The sequence below is a fragment of the Macrobrachium nipponense genome, chromosome 26, assembly GCF_015104395.2.
Source record: "Macrobrachium nipponense isolate FS-2020 chromosome 26, ASM1510439v2, whole genome shotgun sequence".
NCBI lineage: Eukaryota > Metazoa > Arthropoda > Malacostraca > Decapoda > Palaemonidae > Macrobrachium > Macrobrachium nipponense.
In genome coordinates this window covers 69,591,007-69,611,742 of record NC_087215.1, presented here as the reverse complement: position 1 = coordinate 69,611,742, position 20,736 = coordinate 69,591,007, and the positions used below count along the sequence as shown (strand labels likewise).

At 38.7% G+C, this 20,736-nt stretch overlaps 2 protein-coding genes across 2 annotated transcripts in view; one reads left to right on the top strand and one right to left on the bottom strand.

Moving 5' to 3' along the window:
* The first annotated feature begins 8,048 nt into the window (after window positions 1-8,048).
* On the top strand, window positions 8,049-11,610 carry LOC135200380 (ferritin-like). The gene is made up of 4 exons (XM_064228995.1): window positions 8,049-8,285; window positions 10,285-10,386; window positions 10,571-10,693; window positions 11,067-11,610. The coding sequence occupies exons 1-4, from the start codon at window positions 8,184-8,186 to the stop codon at window positions 11,253-11,255; spliced, it is 516 nt and encodes a 171-aa protein (XP_064085065.1). The 5' UTR covers window positions 8,049-8,183; the 3' UTR covers window positions 11,256-11,610.
* A 2,032-nt stretch (window positions 11,611-13,642) lies between these two features.
* Window positions 13,643-20,736, bottom strand: part of LOC135200376 (uncharacterized) — a 37,340-nt gene continuing 30,246 nt past the window's right edge. The window contains exon 6 of the mRNA XM_064228992.1: window positions 13,643-15,862. Within this exon, the coding sequence (XP_064085062.1) occupies window positions 15,585-15,862 (278 nt within the window). The 3' untranslated portion in view covers window positions 13,643-15,584. The remainder of the gene's footprint in view (window positions 15,863-20,736) is intronic.

The window sequence follows — 20,736 nt, the reverse complement described above, 5'->3', positions numbered from 1 at the left end:
TAGTTCCGGATGCGTCGTACAACACTTGCTTTCCCAAACCATTCGCTCCAAAACCTATAATTGCCTGAGTATTGCTGTCTGTACTGTCAAAGTATCTGTTAAATATGGAGTCCACAACTTGATTGAGGAATCTGATTGATGCCTTCGACCTTTACTAGTCAGTGGTCAATGCAGAATATTAAGTGCTTTTCGGCAGGCATGGGATATGTGGAAAAATGAAAAACTAAGTGTAAATCCTAAATGGTTTCGCTATATGTACGTACGTACGTACGTATGTACGTGTGTGTTGTGTGTGTGTGTGTGTCCTTGTCTAATATATATATATATATATATATATAATATATATTATATATATACTATATATATATATATATATATATCTATATATATATATATATATCATATATTAAATATATATATAATATATATATATATCCTCTCGACACTGTAAGCAAGTGCGGATCATTTAACCTATCCCACAAAAACCAGCAAATAACGCCATTACATAAGCATTTAAAAAAAATATTTATTTATTCACTTTTAAAAACAGACATTCTTTTACCTTTCGACTGACTAGGCCGTGAGGTTCACTTTTAACTTACCTGAAGTATCATTTATGAGAAAGTGTGCGTTCCTCAACACTCACGACGCATCTCGATGCTTCATTTGTTTGACGCATAAGCTGAAGGTTGGATGTAACCCCTATTTGCACAATCGGTTTAATGCTCTCCAGAATATTCTACGTACTTTCTCGCTGCTTAGGTACGTAACGAATAACAATTATGATAACAATACCGGAAGCTTGCCTTACCTTGCAACCTCGACGAACAGCCAAAATCCGTTGGTATATCCAAGTTGTAAGGGAACCCAAGAATCCAGATCTTGCTCTCTCCCTGAAATACAAAACGTATAAATACTTTTAGAAGATATGCGCACATCTATTATACATATAACTTATAGACTGAAAGATAAATCACAGTATAATCTTCAAGTTGATTAATATTACTTAGGCATCACCAAATGTCAACCTTCTATGAATAATTTTATACTTCTTTAAATGCCAAGTTAGTTTTAGCTTTCTCTCTCGCTTCTGTCTCATGAGCATAGACGTCATCCCAACATACAAACGATGGAGAGAGTTTTACATCGATAAAATGACCTTGAAGCTAACTGACTCACATAATTAGACGCAACAATTTCATCATTTTACAAAAATGACGAAACAACAAAATGTCAAATCCGTCTCAGATGTCATGACGTATTTCCGAGAGGACCTTGGAGTCGAGATGTCTGCCAAAAGTAGGTACAGATGGCATGGTAAATTTCGCTCCTCAGCTACATTGTTTTACACAGCGTTCGTCACTTGTTTCTCAGGAATTCACGTGACGACGCTCGGCTGGCTGTGCCGTCAAGAAGTCTACTTTAAGCCTATTAATTCTTTTCATCACGCTACTGCGCCTATGGACTGTTCACAAGCAAGGGCCCTTATTGGCCTACACTAAACCAGACCATTAAGGATACTTGTAAAGCCTACATAACTTAATCTCTTTCAGAAAAATGAACTTGTTTTAATGAAAAGGGTACTTTCAGTTTATAAGTTCATCCAATTTAAATATTCCCAGAGTCATAGTAGACCTAATACTCTTAGACCTAATAATCTTCTACCTCTCTGTCAACAATAACTCAAGAAATGATCGAATAATTTTACGCATTTGCTGTGAGCAACTTCCATATCATTCATTGAGCTCTGTCTTTGTCATCTGATGTCGCCACGAGTAAAATAAGCTCACCGGGGCCGCTTCCTTATCTCGCGTTGATAACGTAAGAATACTGCGTTGCTCTGATATTTGAAAGATGAGACTCTCTCTCTCTCTCTCTCTCTCTCTCTCTCTCTCTCTCTCTCTCAGTTCATTTCTCGCAAACAAATTTATATCACGGCCGGAGGTGATAATTCTGACTACGAGAACAACCTCCCCCCAAAAACACATGACACAGAAAGATAAGTAGGAAGCATCGTAACAAAGACAAAGCATCAATAGACGGTTAATTTTAGACTCCTGCACGCAAGCACGCGTGCACACACACATACAAGCACGCAAGCTTTCGGTCTTCGGAGTGACTCGGTCACCCTAATCAATGATTCCAAGCCAGTCCGAGTGACGTAAAAGGCACAGAATATTGCATCCCATTAAAGAGGTTAGTGTACGAACATGCCGCCGTGGCGCCACTGTTGAGGGTACTTTGCAAGATGAATAATAATGGATGATTTTTTTTCTCTCTCTCTATCGTCACATCTTCAACGTATAACACCTACCATATTCATATTCAAAACTTAAATAAGACCTCAACCTACATCCTATGTTTACAAAATCATTTGTCAGAATCCAAAGGTCATAGAGTCGCATAATGTTCACAAAATGCATTATTGCTAATTTATCTCGAACCAATTCATGTTAATAACGAAAGACTTACTGCAACTCGTTTCAAAGCCACCAGGTAGAATAGGCGCATGTACTAAAGCAAGGCTTGTAAATCACAAACACCTATAAAAATATGTAGTACATTTAAAATGTCTTCATTTTGATATGTTTAACTGGTAAAGCTTACAAATTTACACATCACATTTACGAAGGTGAATCAGTTGTGTTAATACAAATTTCTATTGAAAAGAAGCTATCTCACTGACACCTTGCTTTCGCGAGATCAGTCACAAGGGTGATTTACAGCGATGGTCGCCATTTTATTCTCATTAAATTTAACTAGCCGAATGTCCCTGAAAACGAATATTAAAAGTTGGCACAAAGAGGCGGGAAACGAAAATGAGAGAGAGAGAGAGAGAGAGAGAGAGAAGAGAGAGAGAGTTAACGTACTTTCCTTTTCAAATGATAACGAACCTTTGCGACTACAAAGCGAGGCACAGAAATGCGCATCAAAATCGGTTGACTATAACCTATACTAGGTCTAGGATTGAACAGCTTCCATAAGCTGTCGCGGTCTGCAACTCCTAACGTATATAAGTGGAAAGAATGTCCAGTCACCATTTTAAAAACTTCTATCACGTGGTATTTGAACTGTTATCACGTGGGAAAAAAAAGAAAAAAAAAATAGGGTGCTGCCATTCCACAACATATCTGAAATTCTACGAAGTTCGCCTATCAGATGGAGAACTTTACTTAATCAAGGCAGCGTGTGGTGAGCACGTAATTCACCTATTAATCAGACCTGTCTAGGAAAATACAAGTGGCAAATAAGACAGCTTATTTTTTTTTTAGACGCCATCTTGGCAAAGTTTCGTTTCGGGCTCTAAATCACGCTAATATTTAAGTCAAATCACTTTACAAATGACTAAGACAAAATCGAATGATTACGTCATTGTTCGAGAAAGATAGAGCAAGGATCCGTAATCAAGTTGAGGCATGAATCGGTTATCATTATAGTTCTTGCTTAAAGAAAACCTAAACCGGAATCGGTACTGAGGTAGGTCTAAGCTCAGATAGACGCTCCAAGACCACAAATTTTGCTCGTGATTATCGCTGTTGTCACGTCGTTTTCGTGGAAATTAAAAGAATATATATATATATATATATATATATATTATATATATATATATATATATATATATATATATATATATCATACATACAAACAATATCCATAATTAGTTTTGTAACAGGTACATCAATGACCGGTCCATTCACGCACGTGTACACACGGTCTACGTACGTGGCGCTCATTTGGGTCAGCATTTTTTTTCTTCTTTTACAGACAGACATTAGACCGGGTATGATAAGCTATAGCCTAACTATTACGCTAAGTCTACAGTGGAATCTCCATTTCTCTTATTTCAGAACAAGCTGTGTATATGGCCAAATTTTCATTTAATTATATAAGGAAATACATCATCTGCTGCTTTCTGGTTACAACAAAGTACCTCTACCAAGCAGCCTCTATCTCTTATATTTTCTTTAAATTTGTCTTTACTCGCCACTAGGCGCAAGAGAAAGAAGCTTGCCTCAGGCAAGATTCAACTGCAAAAATGCGGTTTCTCTCTCTCTCTCTCTCTTCTTACATACTGTTTATTTGATTATTTTTCTTTCTGGATCTCACGTTCATAAGCAACTACATGAAACTATTCTAAGGCAACATTTGGCTTCAAGCCTTCAAATCTAAACAGACAAATGTATTGTGCTGAATATTTTATCGTCCGTATTTGAATTTATTATGTTCTCGTACTTCCCGCTCAGTTCGCGAAAGCCACGTAGCTCATCCAAGACTATTGTCCTAGGTGCTATGCGGCAGAATATTTGCATTCAATCAATATTTGCAATACTTGTGACATTCGTAATATTCAGTAAAAATGTGTATTTGTAACATTTAATACTGATTTTTATTTGTAATTAATATCAAACTAGACCGACTGGATATATCACCGTTCAATGCATCACAACCAAAGACAGCAAAACCGCGGCAGCATAATGATGATAAAATAATATAAATATAAATTTAAAAAATAACTACGAACAAAGGCACATAGTCTATTTGGTGAACTACCTTGCGCGGTTTGGGACTGCACCTTTTTCTGAGGCATGCTAAGAATGCAAGAATTAACGCCCCCCCCCCCCCCCCCATGTATATTAGAACGTGGACTAATCTAGCGCATACATTGGCTTGGACCACTGCATTCTTACTGGGTGGAATTGATATGTTTAGTTTCTGTTTGAACATGAATCACTATAATATGCTCTTCGCATTTTTTTTAACACTGACACTCCCAATAGGCCTAGGCTTCTTGGAGCGAAAGCAAGTTAGTACAGGCCAGAGAGAGAGAGAGAGAGAGAGAGAGAGAGAGAGAGAGAGAGAGAGAGAGAGTTGATTAATAAACAAATATCATTTAACACTGACACTCCCAATAGGCCTAGGCTTCTTGGAGCGAAAGCAAGTACAGGCCAGAGAGAGAGAGAGAGAGAGAGAGGAGAGAGAGAGAGAGAGAGTTGATTAATGAAAGAAATATCATAAACATTAAACATACACACTATGCGAATTACACAGGTCGCACTTTTTTAAAAAGCTTTCAGTAACGGTTAATTCAGGAATTTACATAGGTCTAAAAATGTCGAGAGCAAGTAAATGCAGTTGTTAGAAGTGGAAGGGAACAAAGAAATAGAAGCAAAATGAAACGAGGACAAGTAAATAAAGTTACCTACAGTAGAACCATTGAGTATAACCTTCCAAAAGTATCACTTAAACCTCTTTATATAATATGTCTTTTTGCCATATCTTCGACAGTGTCACTACAATTTAACGGAACCAAACAACACAAACATCGATCTGTTTGTTTGTCTCGAAATCTTCCCGCCTTAATACCTTTCCTGAGCCCAATAAGACCACCCTAGTCTATGTACTAAACCTCACGCTCCATCCCGCGTGTTTACGAACATATGCTAATCCATACAAGCTACAACTATGATAAACTTATATTTTATTGTATATTCTCTACGACTGATCCAGTGCCTTTCTCCATAGGTGATACTATAAACAGGTATCCGGGAAATAGAACAGTTAATAGAGCTTCGAGTTGTGTTGGTTGCGATATCATGTATAGATGCAAAATTTGATATATAACTGTTTTCCCCAATGCGTCTACCTAATGTTCGTTTGAAATTTTTTATCACTATTTCTTCATGATACGGCTACTTGATAAGTTCTTCCTGATGTAATGCTGTTGTTAAATCATTTGTTTAATATCTAACTTTCCAATAAATTAAAATAAAGTAATCGACTTAAAATTTTCTTTACATACGCTGTGTTAATATTGTATATTTAACCAGGATACCATTAACCGTCCCAATATTCTTCTTGAGGACATGGTCGGACAAGTACGTATATTAGGATACCACCGACCTTCTCCAGCGAACGCTTCGCCTAGGAGGTACAAGGATTAGGATGTCTCAAAGGCTTGTTATAGTCCATCCGAGGAGACATTGTGTGCTCACTTATCTTTAGGAGCAGGTTTTGGTTTTACCTCTCATTCACAGTGTCCTAATGATTCTGTCTAGCTTCCTTTTAAACTCTTCCATGCTGTTGCTGTTTACAACTTTTGGTGGCAGTTTATTGCATGTGTCACATAGTATCTCGTATGTGAAGAAGTTCCCGCAATGAGATGCGTTGTATCTCTTCAGCTCAAGTGTTTTTTTAAGCATATATACTCCTCATTGCACCTGAATATCAATTGATTCTGATTTCCAAAGGAAGAATGCAGCAATAGGCAAGGTTTAATCAGTCATTGGCGTATGAAGCCTTCGCGGAAATACCGTCAATTTCCATTTGTAAGATGACCTGCCGTCTTACTCTCCACTGGTAAATATTTGCGCTCAGTTTTACAACAATAACAGGGAAAGGTGCATTTTCATAGATACTCCGAGTGCGCTGTGCTATTCGAAACGTTTCATTACTAAATAAATTTTGTTAATAAACGTTAAATAAAAAAATAAAAAACTGACACTTGCTATTCATCGACCCAAATCAATGTAAAGGCAATATCACAGAAAACCAAGTAACCAATGGTATTCTGTATTTTAACAAAAATAACTTAAAAAGTGCACTTGGAGAAAAAAAAGTGCACTCCGCTTTCATTTTTGCTCCGAATAATTGATCACTTAACACTTACGGATTACCCTAGAGCTAGAACCCGTGCTGGCATAAGGCCAGCTTAAACAAAAGCAACCTAAAGTACTTTCGACATAAGCAAAGACAGAAATTGCTCACATGTATAAATGATTATGGAAATGCAGATGCCAGTCATCTTAATACTACACAGTAATACACATAAACATTTATTAGTTAGTAGTAATGGTCACCGGTATTCGGTATATATGGATGTTAAAGTTTTATAGAAACAATAACTATAAATATATCATATATATATAATATATATATAGATATATATATTATAATAATATATATAATATTATACTATATTATTGGGTTACACCTGGAGGTCTGATGCAACTTGCATGGGCATCATATAACATATGTCGATATTACTCAAATAAGTAGAAAAGTAACTTCATGTTGCCACTGGTTTTCAAAGGCTGGATTTCTGAAATGATTCATGTTTGTAGATTCATTCCCTAACCTCAAGGCACAAGCAGACAGTCAAACCGGTTGGCGTCTTACCTACCAAAGTGAGTCACAAAAGTTGTGATAATTTCCTTGGTCCGATAACTTGTTAAAGATGCATTTTATCCCTTTTATTCTCTAAGGAATACTGCTGAATCTCGGCACACTGATGTACGGGGAAAATTTTAGTTTGGTACCACGGTGCTCCGCAGGAAATTACTGCTTAACTTGAAGGTGGATAAAGCAAAAAAGAAAAAAAAAGCGATATTCAAGAATGTGTAACTGTCACAGAGACCATGAGGAAAACAAGCAGTCAGCGTTCACCAGTTTCCTTCGAAGTGAACGAACTCATTAGGAAGTGATTGTTTTTTCTCTTCGATAAAGTCGTTTCAAAGCCATTTTTCGTCGATTAATTGTTTGACGTTTTATCATAAAATCAAGACGCACCTAGCAAATTCCAGATCGCTGTGAGAATCAGCTGAAATGTCTATCACTTATAATGATTAAATATTTTGAAAAGGAACACACATCTTTGGGGCCGTTGATGCCATTCAGGCAGAGTTTCACCTTTTTACCAAGAAATGACAAAATATTCAACGATGCAGTCCTTTGACAAAGCAAAGGCAATAATCGATATATTTTCATGATGGCGATGATTGCAGCTACGATAGAAATCCTTAAAGAGATAGAAGATTAAATAAACCAAGAGTACAGTTTCCAGATACCACCATGTAGCCATCAATTCATGAGTTTGCGATGACCAACCTCGCTAAAGTGATAATTTCCCATGGGGTCATGGGATTCCGCCTAAACATACTTCTAGTACTGTAAAGTTAATATTCTCCTGACAATAGCGATTTTAGAGAAATAAAACGGCGAAAATTTCTACGGACGAGGCATCAACCGAGGCATATAAAGTCATCGAAGCGGGGTTGGTGCGCAGTAGGAGCTCCGGGTCACCAGTGTGTGGACGAGCCAAGCCAGATCTCCCGCTTCTGAACGTCGTGCTTTTATTCTTTGTTTCGACTTTTGTTCATTCCCCGAGGAATTGAAAAAGATCCATCATGGCCACCGAAATCCGCCAGAACTACAGCGAGGACTGTGAGGCCCTCATCAACAAGCAGATCAACATGGAATTGTATGCCAGCTACGTCTACCTGTCCATGGTGAGGATAACGTTTCCATAGTGACCACCATCTCTCTCTCTCTCTGTCTTTTTAAAATGTCATTTATTCTCCACTTTGCTACTCTCATGCTCATTCATTCATTTCAGAGCTTGGCTCATTGTATGTCGGTCTTTTTCTGACGTAGGTTTAAGGTTAGTTTTTGTTTAATGAAAGGTTACGGGGAATTCCGACCCTAGAACTCCTCTGGCTACGGCAGTGACGAAATCGATGCGGAAATCGATGCAGGGCGCCGACATTAGCTGAAGAAGGCCGTAACTGCCAAAAAGAGTTTCCAATCTATTAAAAATGGCCTCTTATGAAATCTGTACGACCTACCGTAGCCATAGTGTCTAGGATGTTATTCAAACAAAAGGCAAAATATAGTAGGCTTCCATTTACTCTGTAAAGACCTTGGCTTCCACTCCGCCGTAGCTTATTATTCTTTGTCACGAAGGTGATCTGTTAGGATGTGGCCTTGGCATTAAGAATTCACCCAAAAGGTAGGATGTGGTCAGTATTTTACTAAAATATACTTAAAGTAAAATTCACTTGGGCAGATCTGCGTCTGGTTTAAAGCAAGTCGTAGCCAATACTCTTGTCTTCATTTAACTCCCCCGACAAAACCATATACCTATTACCTAGTAATACAGCTGGATTTAATTCTTGAAATGTTTTTTATATTTAAATTCTATTTTACACCTTTTAAGAACCAGGGTAGCCCAGCCTATAGGGTAGTCGTTTAAACGACAATCGCATCGATAGCGTGAATTCACAGCACACAATGCTCTATTCAGCTTTATGCAAGTGTCAACATTTGCCAGTATTGATAATATTGCAGGCAGCCTGTAATTTTGGTCCTTTGCTTTGATTGTATTGAAGCATTGAAGTGGTATTTGTCAGGTGCTAAGTGGATAATAATCCATTACGGTAAACGGACTCGCTTGTTATGTAGACTTGTGATTTTAGCTTAACCAGTTGCAAATGTCTATTTTGGGTGGAGTAGGTCATTGTTTTTTTTTTTCCCTTTACATTCATGGGACCGTTCATAATGACTGCTGTAAGGGGAGTTTGTTAAAGTAGCCACTAGATATTGCATTAGCCCAGATTTAAGGTAAAGAGATAAAAATTTGCAAATTTTTGCAGGCTTAAGTCCCTCTCTCTCAGCCAGGTATGACACTTCAACCAAGGTTGGTTGAAAATTAATGTGCTTAAAGTTGGTCAGACTACCAGGGCATCCTTATAGCACTGGAGTGTAATAAGTGTTAAACTTCCGGAGAATACAGAGTAACGGGTCATACATTACTTGGGGGTGAATCCAAGTTTAAGTTAAATAAAGATTTCTGGTTAGGTTATAGGTTCAACTCTCCTTGAAATGCCTACTAGGCCTATATAGGCAGTCCCCACTTTACAGGGGGGAGGAGGTTATGTTCCTGGTAGCTTCCATAACCCCAAAAAAGACTTAAACCAGAAAATCATCATAATAATGGGAATAGTAATTGCCGCTTATGGCAAGCCAAGCACTGTAAAGTCCAAAAGCTGTTGACTGGGGACTGCCGTGACCCCTACTCTGCTTTTGCTCTGATATTATGGTAGTTTTGCAAAGCTGTTGACTTTTAAGGTTTCTTTTAGCCCAGCAATTGAAGCAGTATCCCCTTTAGCTTATTTTCTTATTAATAAGAGATCATTTAGGCTGCATGTTCTGTGGTGTATGCACCAGTTGTTATTGCTGGCTCTTTTTTGTGGGGTTAATTAGTCCGTCGTTTGAACATTCGGTGGCCTTTTATGAAACTGCTTTGGTTTTTGTGGGAAGCTTCTGTTGTTGGGACAGATCAATCCTTTTCTTCAAATTTTAGCATAAAACCAGGAGTATGAGACATTTGAAGCAAAGTTTTAAGGTTGCCCCCTTAACGCATTTTAATATTCAATTAATATTTTATCAGTATAAGGGTTATTTTTAAGTGCAGTTCTGCAGTCCAACTGATGATTATATTATTTTCAGAGTCACTATTATGATCGAGATGATGTTGCTCTTCCTGGTATGTCCCATTTCTTCAAGAAGGGCAGTGATGAAGAGAGAGAGCATGCCGATAAGCTTATGAAGGTATGTCCACCATGGCAGTTTTCAGTTACTTATTGGAGAGGGCATGAACTGTTGAGAATTAATAGGGTATAAGAATGGCAAAACTAAAGTACTGAAAAAGGTGCAGTAGTTTAATAGCTTTAGTTATATTAATTGCTAGTGTTTGCTGGCTCACTCATTTGATTATATATCCAAATAATTACAGTACCAGAATAGCCGCGGTGGAAGGATCGTACTTCAGGCCATAGCAGAACCAACACTTCAGGAATGGGGCAGTGCTTTAGATGGACTCCATGCAGCTTTAGATCTTGAAAAGCAAGTGAACCAGGTAAGCAGAGTTTCAAATACTGTTACTTTTGCCTATATTTGAATTTCAACGAGCCCATTACTCCAGAGGAGAGCAGGATCGCTAGTTTTGTCTCGATAAATTAAAAAGAAAAATACTTTTGATAGAAGTTTAAGGCTTCGGGTCAACTCAAGGATTGTGGTTTTTTGTTTCTCTGGGTTTGTTAGGTTTTACCCTTGTGCCAAAAAAAGTAAAATTAATCGGATGTAAAGAAAAAATTTGCTTATGTAGTGTAAAATTTTTACAGGTGCCCAGTTTGAGTACTTTTTGTGTATGTGTACCTGATCTTTATGTAGTTTCCTTTTGTATTAATTAATAGTGAGTTTTGTACGTAATAGTAACTTTTAACTTTCAGAGTTTGTTGGACCTCCATGGCACAGCATCAACTGCAAATGATCCTCATTTAACCAAGTTTTTGGAAGATGAATATCTTCATGAACAAGTGGAGTCCATCAAGGAGCTTGGAGACTTGATCACCAAGCTGAAGAGAGCTGGACCAACTGGACTTGGAGAATATCTCTTTGACAAGGAACTGAGCTCATAGATCACTACTTTCCTTCATCATAGCCCAAGAACAAGATCACGTTTTAAATGTTGTGAATATGAGCTATGTTGTCTCTTAACATCAGCAAATGTCTAAAAATCTTAGTTTGAGACCACAATTCTTAAGAAGCTTTTACACTGTGGTTCTTTGGTGCTGAATGTAGAAGCAATTGTAGTTTATCCTAGCCATCATTTCAGACAACTTTTCAAGGCTTTATGTTCTAGTTGTATCAAAGAACTCTTAAGTTGTGATTTATGACTTTTCTTTTGAGTAGTTTTGTTACAGATCAGGAATGAAGGTGGTGGTCTTCAATTTGTTAATGTTAAAATGAATAAAAGGTTATGAAGGATAATAAGAGTTTCATTTTGCTTTCTCTGCACGTTGTATATTTCAGTCTTTAATTTTAGGACATGATGTAATCTTGGATTATAAAATGGCATTTGAAAGTTTATTTTTTCAAGGGAGAGGTACTGTCAAATATTTCATGGTGAAATTTTCTTGCACCTTAGTTTTCTTAGTCTCCTTACTCAACACTGCAGTCTCATCAAGGTTGTACAGCCCTAGTGATCTGACAAGTAGAATCGTGAATGTGTATGTTTGGAGGCTGTTAGGAAATTTTAAATATCACACCTGAATGGCTGAATTAATTATCTTGGGTCTTTGGGGAAAAACCATGTTATTTCAAAAGGACCATATAAATTATTTATAAAACTTTCACCTTCAGTCATGAAGACTGGGCGTAGTAAAGTCTCGGATTGTCTTGAATGTAATTTTTGAGATTTTCCTTTGAATTTGTAACTTTTGAGAATACGATCACTGCAGCATTGACGAAAAGACTTAAAAATGAAAACTGGCAAGAATTTTACTTGAGCAGCAGTGCAACCTCAAAAGCCAGTTCCTAATCCACATGAACCCATGGCAAATACTTAAGAGGTCTACGAGGCAGATTGAGGAATCACGGTTGGAAAAGCTATTGTCTGCAATTTATAGATATTTGCAATGCCCCAATTTCATTGTTTTAATAAGAACAAACTAGCCATAGAGTGGTAAATGACCTTTGGAAGAATGCAAGATGCCCTACAGAAATCTAAACCATCTGTTCCCTTTTGAAAACATTACCAAAGAGCAGGAAATTGTTCTGGCTTTGTCTGCAAAAGAACTTAAGTATGAATACTTTCGAGCCTGTAGGTACAGACCAATAATGTTTGCAAATACTCTAAATGGCAGGAGACCTGTGAATAGTGGCTTTCATACGCCCTGAACTTTATACACGACGCCCTTTGGGTGCTCGCGCGAGGGTAGTAACCTCTGCATACCAATGCTAGCTTTTTCTCTGGTATATTTAGAAAGTATTTATAAATATCGGAAAAGTGGATAGCAGGATCCTTTTCACTAGCGAACACAGGTCGACCCAGAAATGTTTGCAAGTTGAGGGAAAAACCTTGGGGTTGTACGAAACTTGGAAATAAAAAAATCATCTCTTTCCATCAGTTTGGGTTCAGAACATTCTCATATTACTGGGTTTTTCTGATAAAATTTTCTCAAATTACTGGATTTTTCTGATAGTTTGTGTTTTGGCATTATACAGCAATTAATGAGTTTTCAAGAAAAATGCGAAATGTAGGGCTAACAGTAATGCTTGGGTAACCGGGGCAATATTTCATTTGGAGGATGAATAAAGTGGGTGGCTCTATCAAGAAAATACCTCTGAAGTCCCTGTTTGTGATGTACAATGCTTCTGCTCAATCTCCAGGCTTGAGGGGCCAAGTTGCTGGAGAAGTTTCTGCCCTCTAAGGCCCCATCCATACGGTCAAGCTTTGGTCGACGAACTTTGTCCGATGTGACGTCAGAAGCGGAGAAACAGCGGGAAAAGTCAGAACTTTACCGCATTTTCTCCGCTTCTGACGTCGCATCGAACAAGTTCGGCCGTGTGGACGGGTCCTAACATAACTTACCCACCTCATGAGCCAACGTCATTTCAAATTTAAGAAACTGCACCAAAGCTATATTCCACAGTACTTTGAAGTGACCTCTGATACAGAGCTATGAGACTTCCCCCCGTAGGGAGTTTAGTATCAACTCTCTTAATTATTGGTAAAGTGAGAAATATGCATAGATTTACTTTTTCATATTCTACTTTGTATCATTTCTAAATGCTAGGCTTGTCGTGTTAAAATGCTTTTCCTTTATTGCAGTTAAAAGGTCTGGAATGGATTAATACCATCCCATTATATTTTATAAGAAAAATTCACTGTTAAAGGACAGCCTTCTGTAATGGACCAATTTCCTTTTACCAAGATATATCTATACCTGACCTCAGGGTACAGTATACAACTGTATGACACCTTGCTTAAATATATATGCACTATATTTACTGATTAACACAATTTATTTTAATCACATTTTATTAGGAAATTTTAACTATACTATATAAAAACTTGAAAAAGAAAAAGGATTCACAATGCAAGAGGAAGAGATAGTAAACAGACAGACAATCATACAATTGCTTATGGAAGCTTGCCATTTAACATGTAATTGGCAAATGAACTCAGAACATTTACGGGAGGTCAACGATTTTCACTATGCTTAACATATTATTCAGTGAAGTACAAAATATTTTTATTTTTGCCAGACTCGGGCTTCTCTGACAAGTTAAAGTACACTTCCAGATTCAGGCTTATCTGGCAAGTTAAAGTACACTTCCAGATTCAGGCTTATCAGACAAGTTAAAGTACACTTCCAGACTCAGGCTTAACTGACAAGTTAAAGTACACTTCCAGATTCAGGCTTTTCTCACAAGTTAAAGTACACTTCCAGATTCAGGCTTATCAGACAAGTTAAAGTACACTTCCAGATTCAGGCTTTTCTCACAAGTTAAAGTACACTTCCAGATTCAGGCTTATCTAACAAGTTAAAGTACACTAAGTCGAGCTGCCAGTGTTGATGTTCTTAACTATGGTCCTATATTGTTGAGATATTTATGTGTACATCGTGATATTATTTACAGAAGGTAGAAGAATTTTTTATAATGCCCATAAGTTTTCAAGAATGTACCACAGAAAACAGTTATGATGTGCACTCACACTCAAAAATGGTTAAATTAGCCATAAGAATGATCTGATCTTAGTCGTGAGGTAACGATTAATAAAATTTTCCTGCCATTGGAAGTATTTTGTTTACCAGTAAAAAAATCTATTGTTCTCAACTAAAGTATTTGCATCTCACAATGAAGGATTACAATTCATATTACTGACAGCTTGCAAATATATCACTGCTGGTGAGGAAAACAGCTTGCACTGGCTTTAAGAGAATTCCTTCTCACTGATGCTCCAAAAGGGTTGCAATGATGTGCACTGCTCACCTAGATGTTTTAGTTAAAAAGGGCATAAAAACACAAAGAATGATAGAGGTAAAGTCACACTCAGAAAGTGATGACAAATACTGATACTGGCTTTACAATGAAATAAATCTGTAAGACAGGCCACAAAAGAGGATTATTTGGTAGCTCCTAAAAAGTGAAGATGTTAGCAGTGTGTGAGTGACGAGCAAACAGCTAAGAATAAAGGTTCACACAAGCACTAAAAAGCCAGTTTTGACTTAAATATTAGTCTGGGCTTCATAATGCAAAGCAAGAAATCTATCAGATAGGAAAAAAAAATAATGAAGGTTCTTTGGTTGATCTAAGACATACAAAGGGTGATAAGAAATGAAAAGATAAGGAGCAGGGTTACTCTAGTGTCTATGAATATATAAATGATTGTTTCAACAATCTTTAGGAGGGACGAGTAGGTTCTAATTAAATGGACTGTAAGGAACCACTGGGTTGAGTTGAATATAAAATTTAGGCCAAAGGCCAAGCACTGGGACCTATGAGGTCATTCAGTGCTGAAATGGAAATTTACAGTAAAAGGTTTGTAAGGTGTAACAGGAGTAAAACCTCTAAGCAGTTGCCCTATGAATCAAGAGTTAGGAGAGGGTGGAAAGTAAGATGAAGAAGAGAATATGAAAGGAGGTACAGTAAAAGGAATGAAAGTGGTTGCAGCTAGGGGCCAAAGGTACGCTACAAAGAATCTTAAGTAATGCCTACAATGCACTGCATGAGATCCACTGACGGCACTATCCCCCTACGGGGGAGGAACCACTGGGAAAGGATCCCTAGAAGACAACTGGTTGGAAGCAGAAAATGAGAGGGCCTGAACTGGTTTAAGATGTTATGGAAAGAAGAAGCATTTTCATTAGAGGGGCCAGCCTCTAATTATTACCCAAGGTAGACAATTAGGAGACTACTGAACTTACTATCACAGGAATGACTAGCTAATTTAAATGGCATTATTTCTTTCTCTTTTTCCCAGAGAGTATAGATTTCCGCTTGTGACTAATTTCAGAAATCAAAGATCTCATTGTGGCTTGATGTTCCTGATGGTGCCGCTCCAACATTTTTGTCATGGACTGGAAGTGCTTCAGATTCTGCTGATGAACTGTGACAAAAACTTGCGTTAATTTTTCTAGTTTCTCAGCAACTTCTGTGTGAGTATCTTTATTTTTCTCTCTTGCTTCTGCCTCTCTTGTCAGTCGCTGATTCTCCTTCACAATGTTATCCAACAAGCCTGCAGATAATAATTTCTTCAACTTTCAACAATGCAAAAACTTAACCTCTGAAAGCCCTATTCAAATAATGAAGGTGACTATTCTTATGCTTCTAAATTTACAAACATCATGCTTTGATCTGTATCTTCACCTTCGATCAATGGCTTCTGTAATTTTCATAACCTACATCCTTGGTAAATGGGTGGACTCTCATACCATGAGACACCAACCTGAATTACCCCAGCAAAAAAATTTAGGTTTGAACACAGACTTCAATGGAACTTGCATTAAATATTGAGAGGTCTGATGTGACACATAATAGGTTACAATGAGGCCCAAGAAGCTACTGCTGTGAGTTATTTATATATCTTGACTTTCATGATGGATTTTCACTGCATCTGTAAGAACACTGGAGGTTTCAAGTCAAATTATCGCCTTTTAAGTAGGAATATTAATCAGCATGGATTGGAATAAGTCATAGATGCATGGTAGCCAGGTGATTAATTGGTGGTAGGCAGATGAGTTGGGGGAGTCCCCCAACTCACTTACCTACCAAAAATTAACCACCTTGCTAACAGGTTTCAAGGATCATTTCTAGTCCATGCTGATTAATATTCCTACATACAAGGGGTTGGTTTGTATTTCCATATAAACAAATCTCTCATTACCTAACACTGCATGTCTACATAAATAAATGCTTGCAATTAAGACTGACAAGGCACACTCACTCATTCTAGTGGTGTCATGGTTCACACTTCAACCCAATGCCACTTGCACTATGACCTAAGATCTGTTAAAAGTTTCAACAATGATTCGATTTTTTCATAAGATAGAAGTATCAATCATATTCTTTTTTCCAGACTTGGTGCCAGTATGAAGACAAAAACTACCTTTCCTGTTCTTACATGCCTAGAATTATCCACTATGCATTGTTAATATTTTTAGTTTTTGAGAAGACCAAACTAGCACTGTCTGGTGCCTCAGTCCAACATGCTATTGACCTACTAGCAGGATGTCTTATTAAAACTGAAATTATAATGATGTTATTTGAAGTCATGCAGTGTCAACCTTTGCAATATATCAACACCACTGAGCCATAGTGATTCTTATACAAACTAGTACATAAAAGAACAGCTCTTGTCATATACTCCCACATTTACTGCTAACATATAATACCTTCACACCATAAATCCTAAAAATGTTATTGTAATGATACAATTAAGTTTGTTCATACTTACCTGGCAGATATATATATAGCTGTATTTTTCCGAATCCGACAGAAATTTAAACACTTACGACACACGCAGTGGGAGTCAGGTGGTTAGTACCCATTCCCGCCGCTGGGAGGCGGGTATCAGGAATCATTCCCATTTTCTATTCATAATTTTTATTTCCACTGTCTCCTGAGGGGAGGTGGGTGGGTACTTGATTATATATATCTGCCAGGTAAGTATGAACAAACTTAATTGTATCATTACAATAACATTTTGTTCATGAAACTTACCTGTCAGATATATATATAGCTGAATCCCACCTTTGGTGGTGGGAGTAGACAGAATAGAAGATTTTAGGAAACATATATATGCAGATAATTGATATCTTGATTCCTTACCTGTTAGCATAGCTGACTTCGTGGTTACTGCCGCGTAAGTCTGCTTGTGCTACTAGAGTTGCCAGCGAGGTAGAGACCTATATAGCTGGTGCACTCCAGATGATCTGTCAACAGGGGTGAGACCACGACGTGACTAGACCATATTGACATACCATGAGGGCTAAGAAGTAAAAATAAATATATATATAAAAATATATATCACCACCTGACCCACCTAGCCAAAGTTAAGGTGTGTTAACCTAAGGCTTAAGAGTTAAGAAGTCACTGTTGTCGGCGACTCAACTACTAAATTAAGAGCTCTTCCTAACCATTTTCTACAGGATAGGATGAGTGGTACTTCTTGCCCCCAAGATTGTGTCCGCAGACACGTATGGCCCTAGCGAGCAGCAGATCTCATATGCCATCTTCACATCTCGCAGGGAGTGTGAATTGAACACAGAGTTGCTTCGCTAAAACATGGTACTCAGGATGTTGCTGAGTGCCATGCTCTATTGAAATGCTTCCGAGGCCGCGCCCTCACCTCGTGAGCATTCAAATCAAAAGATTTCAAATCTTTGTGCAAACACAAAGAAGGAGCTTTTTTGAAAGACCTCCTTAACAATAAAGCCAGGGTGTTCTTCGATATGGGCAAGTCTGGTCTTTTCGGAACACTGCAGATTGTCCGTACGACTTCGACTTTCTTGAGTTTTATGTAGATAAAACTTGAGAGACCTGACAGGGCACAGGACTCTCTCTGGCTCCTGCCCACTAACTTGTGCCATCCTTGCTTCCAAGCTCCTGGCCCAAGGACAAAACGGGTTTCCATTCTTAGGCCATAACGAAAAGCTTAGAGAGCACACCGCCTTGTGTTCTCTAAAGCCAAACTTGTGACGATGGCTTAAAATCTCACTAACCCTCTTTGTCGTATCTAGGGTGGTTAGAAAAATGCCTTCCTGATCACATGCAAGAAGTTAACAGGTAGGAGATGTTCGAATGCTTTGACATCAAGAACTTCAGACTATGTCTAAGTTCCATATTGAAAGCTTCGATCTGGACATGCACAGTCAGTCCGTCTGTACTAACGTCAGGTGACCGACCAGTTGACCAGTCAGACGAATCAAGGACAGCAAGGCTGTACCCTGAAGACCATAAGGCACTATTCTTCGCTGAAGGATGAGTGTTTGGACTGCCTGGGCGATTCAAGCTAAGCAAACCTTGGGGGTGTATCAACGCAACCCAACGTCGTTAGCGAATCAACTCCTGAGCCACTCCTGACTCGAGCTTCTGGTGCCAGGAGAAAGGAGCGAGGAGCAAAAAGGCGATTCAGTCCCGAAGGACGAATGCCTGACAGTCCAACCTGGTCTCATGTTAAACGATCATCGGGGGTGTATAAACGCAACCGACTTCGTCAACAAGAAACTCAGGGCTACTATATGTCTCCTGATCTCGCACGAGTGTCTGACTCCGAGAAAACAGGTGAGACAAAAAGTAGATGGTGAGCGAGTTTCGAGATTTCACAGAACTCAAAGATCGTGAAGGGCTTTGTTGTTTGACAGAAGCAAATCTCTGAGCCCAAAGGCCGTCAACAACATATTTGCGTATTCTTTAATAGTTGTGACTGCCAGCTTATCCCATTCTTCAAACGGAAAGGGAAGACTGCAATCTTATGCTGTCAACATCTCGATAGTCTGAACGTAGTCAGACTCAGAGCGGAGAGGTTATAGTACCTTTCGTGTTAAAGGAGACAGACTCTCTCGGAAAAGGTCCTTGGAAGGACGTGACCCTCTGTGAATCTAGGGTCTTGAAGGCCAACATGGGGCGATTAGCGTCATTGTCGCTCCCTGTGATGATATAAATCATCTTATTACATTTCCTAAGTGATTGAAAAAGGGGAAAAGAGACTAAACATCCATCCCCGTTCAATATCATAGGATGGCGTTTAATGTTACCGCTCCCGGATCGAGAAAAAGGGAGCAGAGAAGAAGAAGCCTCTTCGTCCTCAACCTAGCGAAGATGTATGAAAGGACGTCCCTAAAGTCTCCACAACTCTCAACATACTTCTAAAGAAAGATTCCACTCGAAAGTCAGTAGTTGCTGCCTTCGATCGAGACGATTCGAACGGACTTTTGCAATCCTGTAACGAACCTCTAGAGGATCGTTCCATTCTACGCCTGTTGTTATAATAGGCTCTTTCTCGTAAACCCGAACCGGGACCGAGAGAAGATACTTCCTAAGATATGAGAGAGCTGTGGAAGATCAGAGTTGATATGGACCATGGTTCCAAAAACTCGTTTCGAGGACTGGAGGGACGACTGAATTGCTTCCACTTCTTTCAGATTATGATCCAGGACATCTGAAACCCTCTCCAGATGTCCGGCACCTTCTTTCTATCACCTCAAGAGATACTTAACGCACCGAGAGATGTTCAGAATCATTCCTAGATCTTTAATAAAATTTCAGTTTCCCGTAGGAACAAACTGTAGAGGTCTGAATTGCAGTCTATTCAGGAAACCAACTTCTAGGTGAGAATGAAAATCCCCGGTCCCCAGCAAGCTCATCCATTCCCTCACACAGTATGTTTACTTCCCTAATAAGGCTGCGCTTTGCCTAAGCAAGAGAGCATATAATAGTGCAATGTTGTGGTAGGACTCGTATCCTATACCGTGCGGTAACGAGCACCGAAAGGAGTAAGATATCTCTGTAGAACATATTAAGGCCAAACGAATGCAATGTTTATTCATTCATGTAAGAAATCCCCTCAATCTTAGGCTAAAGTCCGTGATTGTAGGCGAGAGATACAGTTCGTCAGTCAATTCCCGCAGGAGAGAGAGAGACGTAACTGCCAGCACAGAGATACGGTTAGTCAGTCAATCCCGCAGGAGAGAGAGACTTAACCTACAGCGCATGAACAGCGAACGAGTTGGTACTGGCTCGTTTGGACTGGAGGAGAGGAGTCAGAGGACAGTGACAGCAGCAGCTTACGATCGTCCGTCATCGTCGTCTCTTAACTTTATGCCTGGGTTGCCAGCTACCCTATTCTATGAAGAAAAAGGTCCGTTATTTTTAGCATAAAGAGACTCTCAAGCTGGTTATATAATTTAAGCGAAACAGAAACGCTAAATATACAGATGCGTTTGTGTCGTCAGAACACTACCATACAACGGTAAAAGATAAATCGGAAACTCCTGGAAGGCTGCAGGGAGTAACACGAGTTAAATGTCCTTATAAAATGGACCATAGACCTCTCGGTTGCCATCCGAAGAGGTAACTACAGCAAGCGTATAAGACTTGAACCAACCAGAA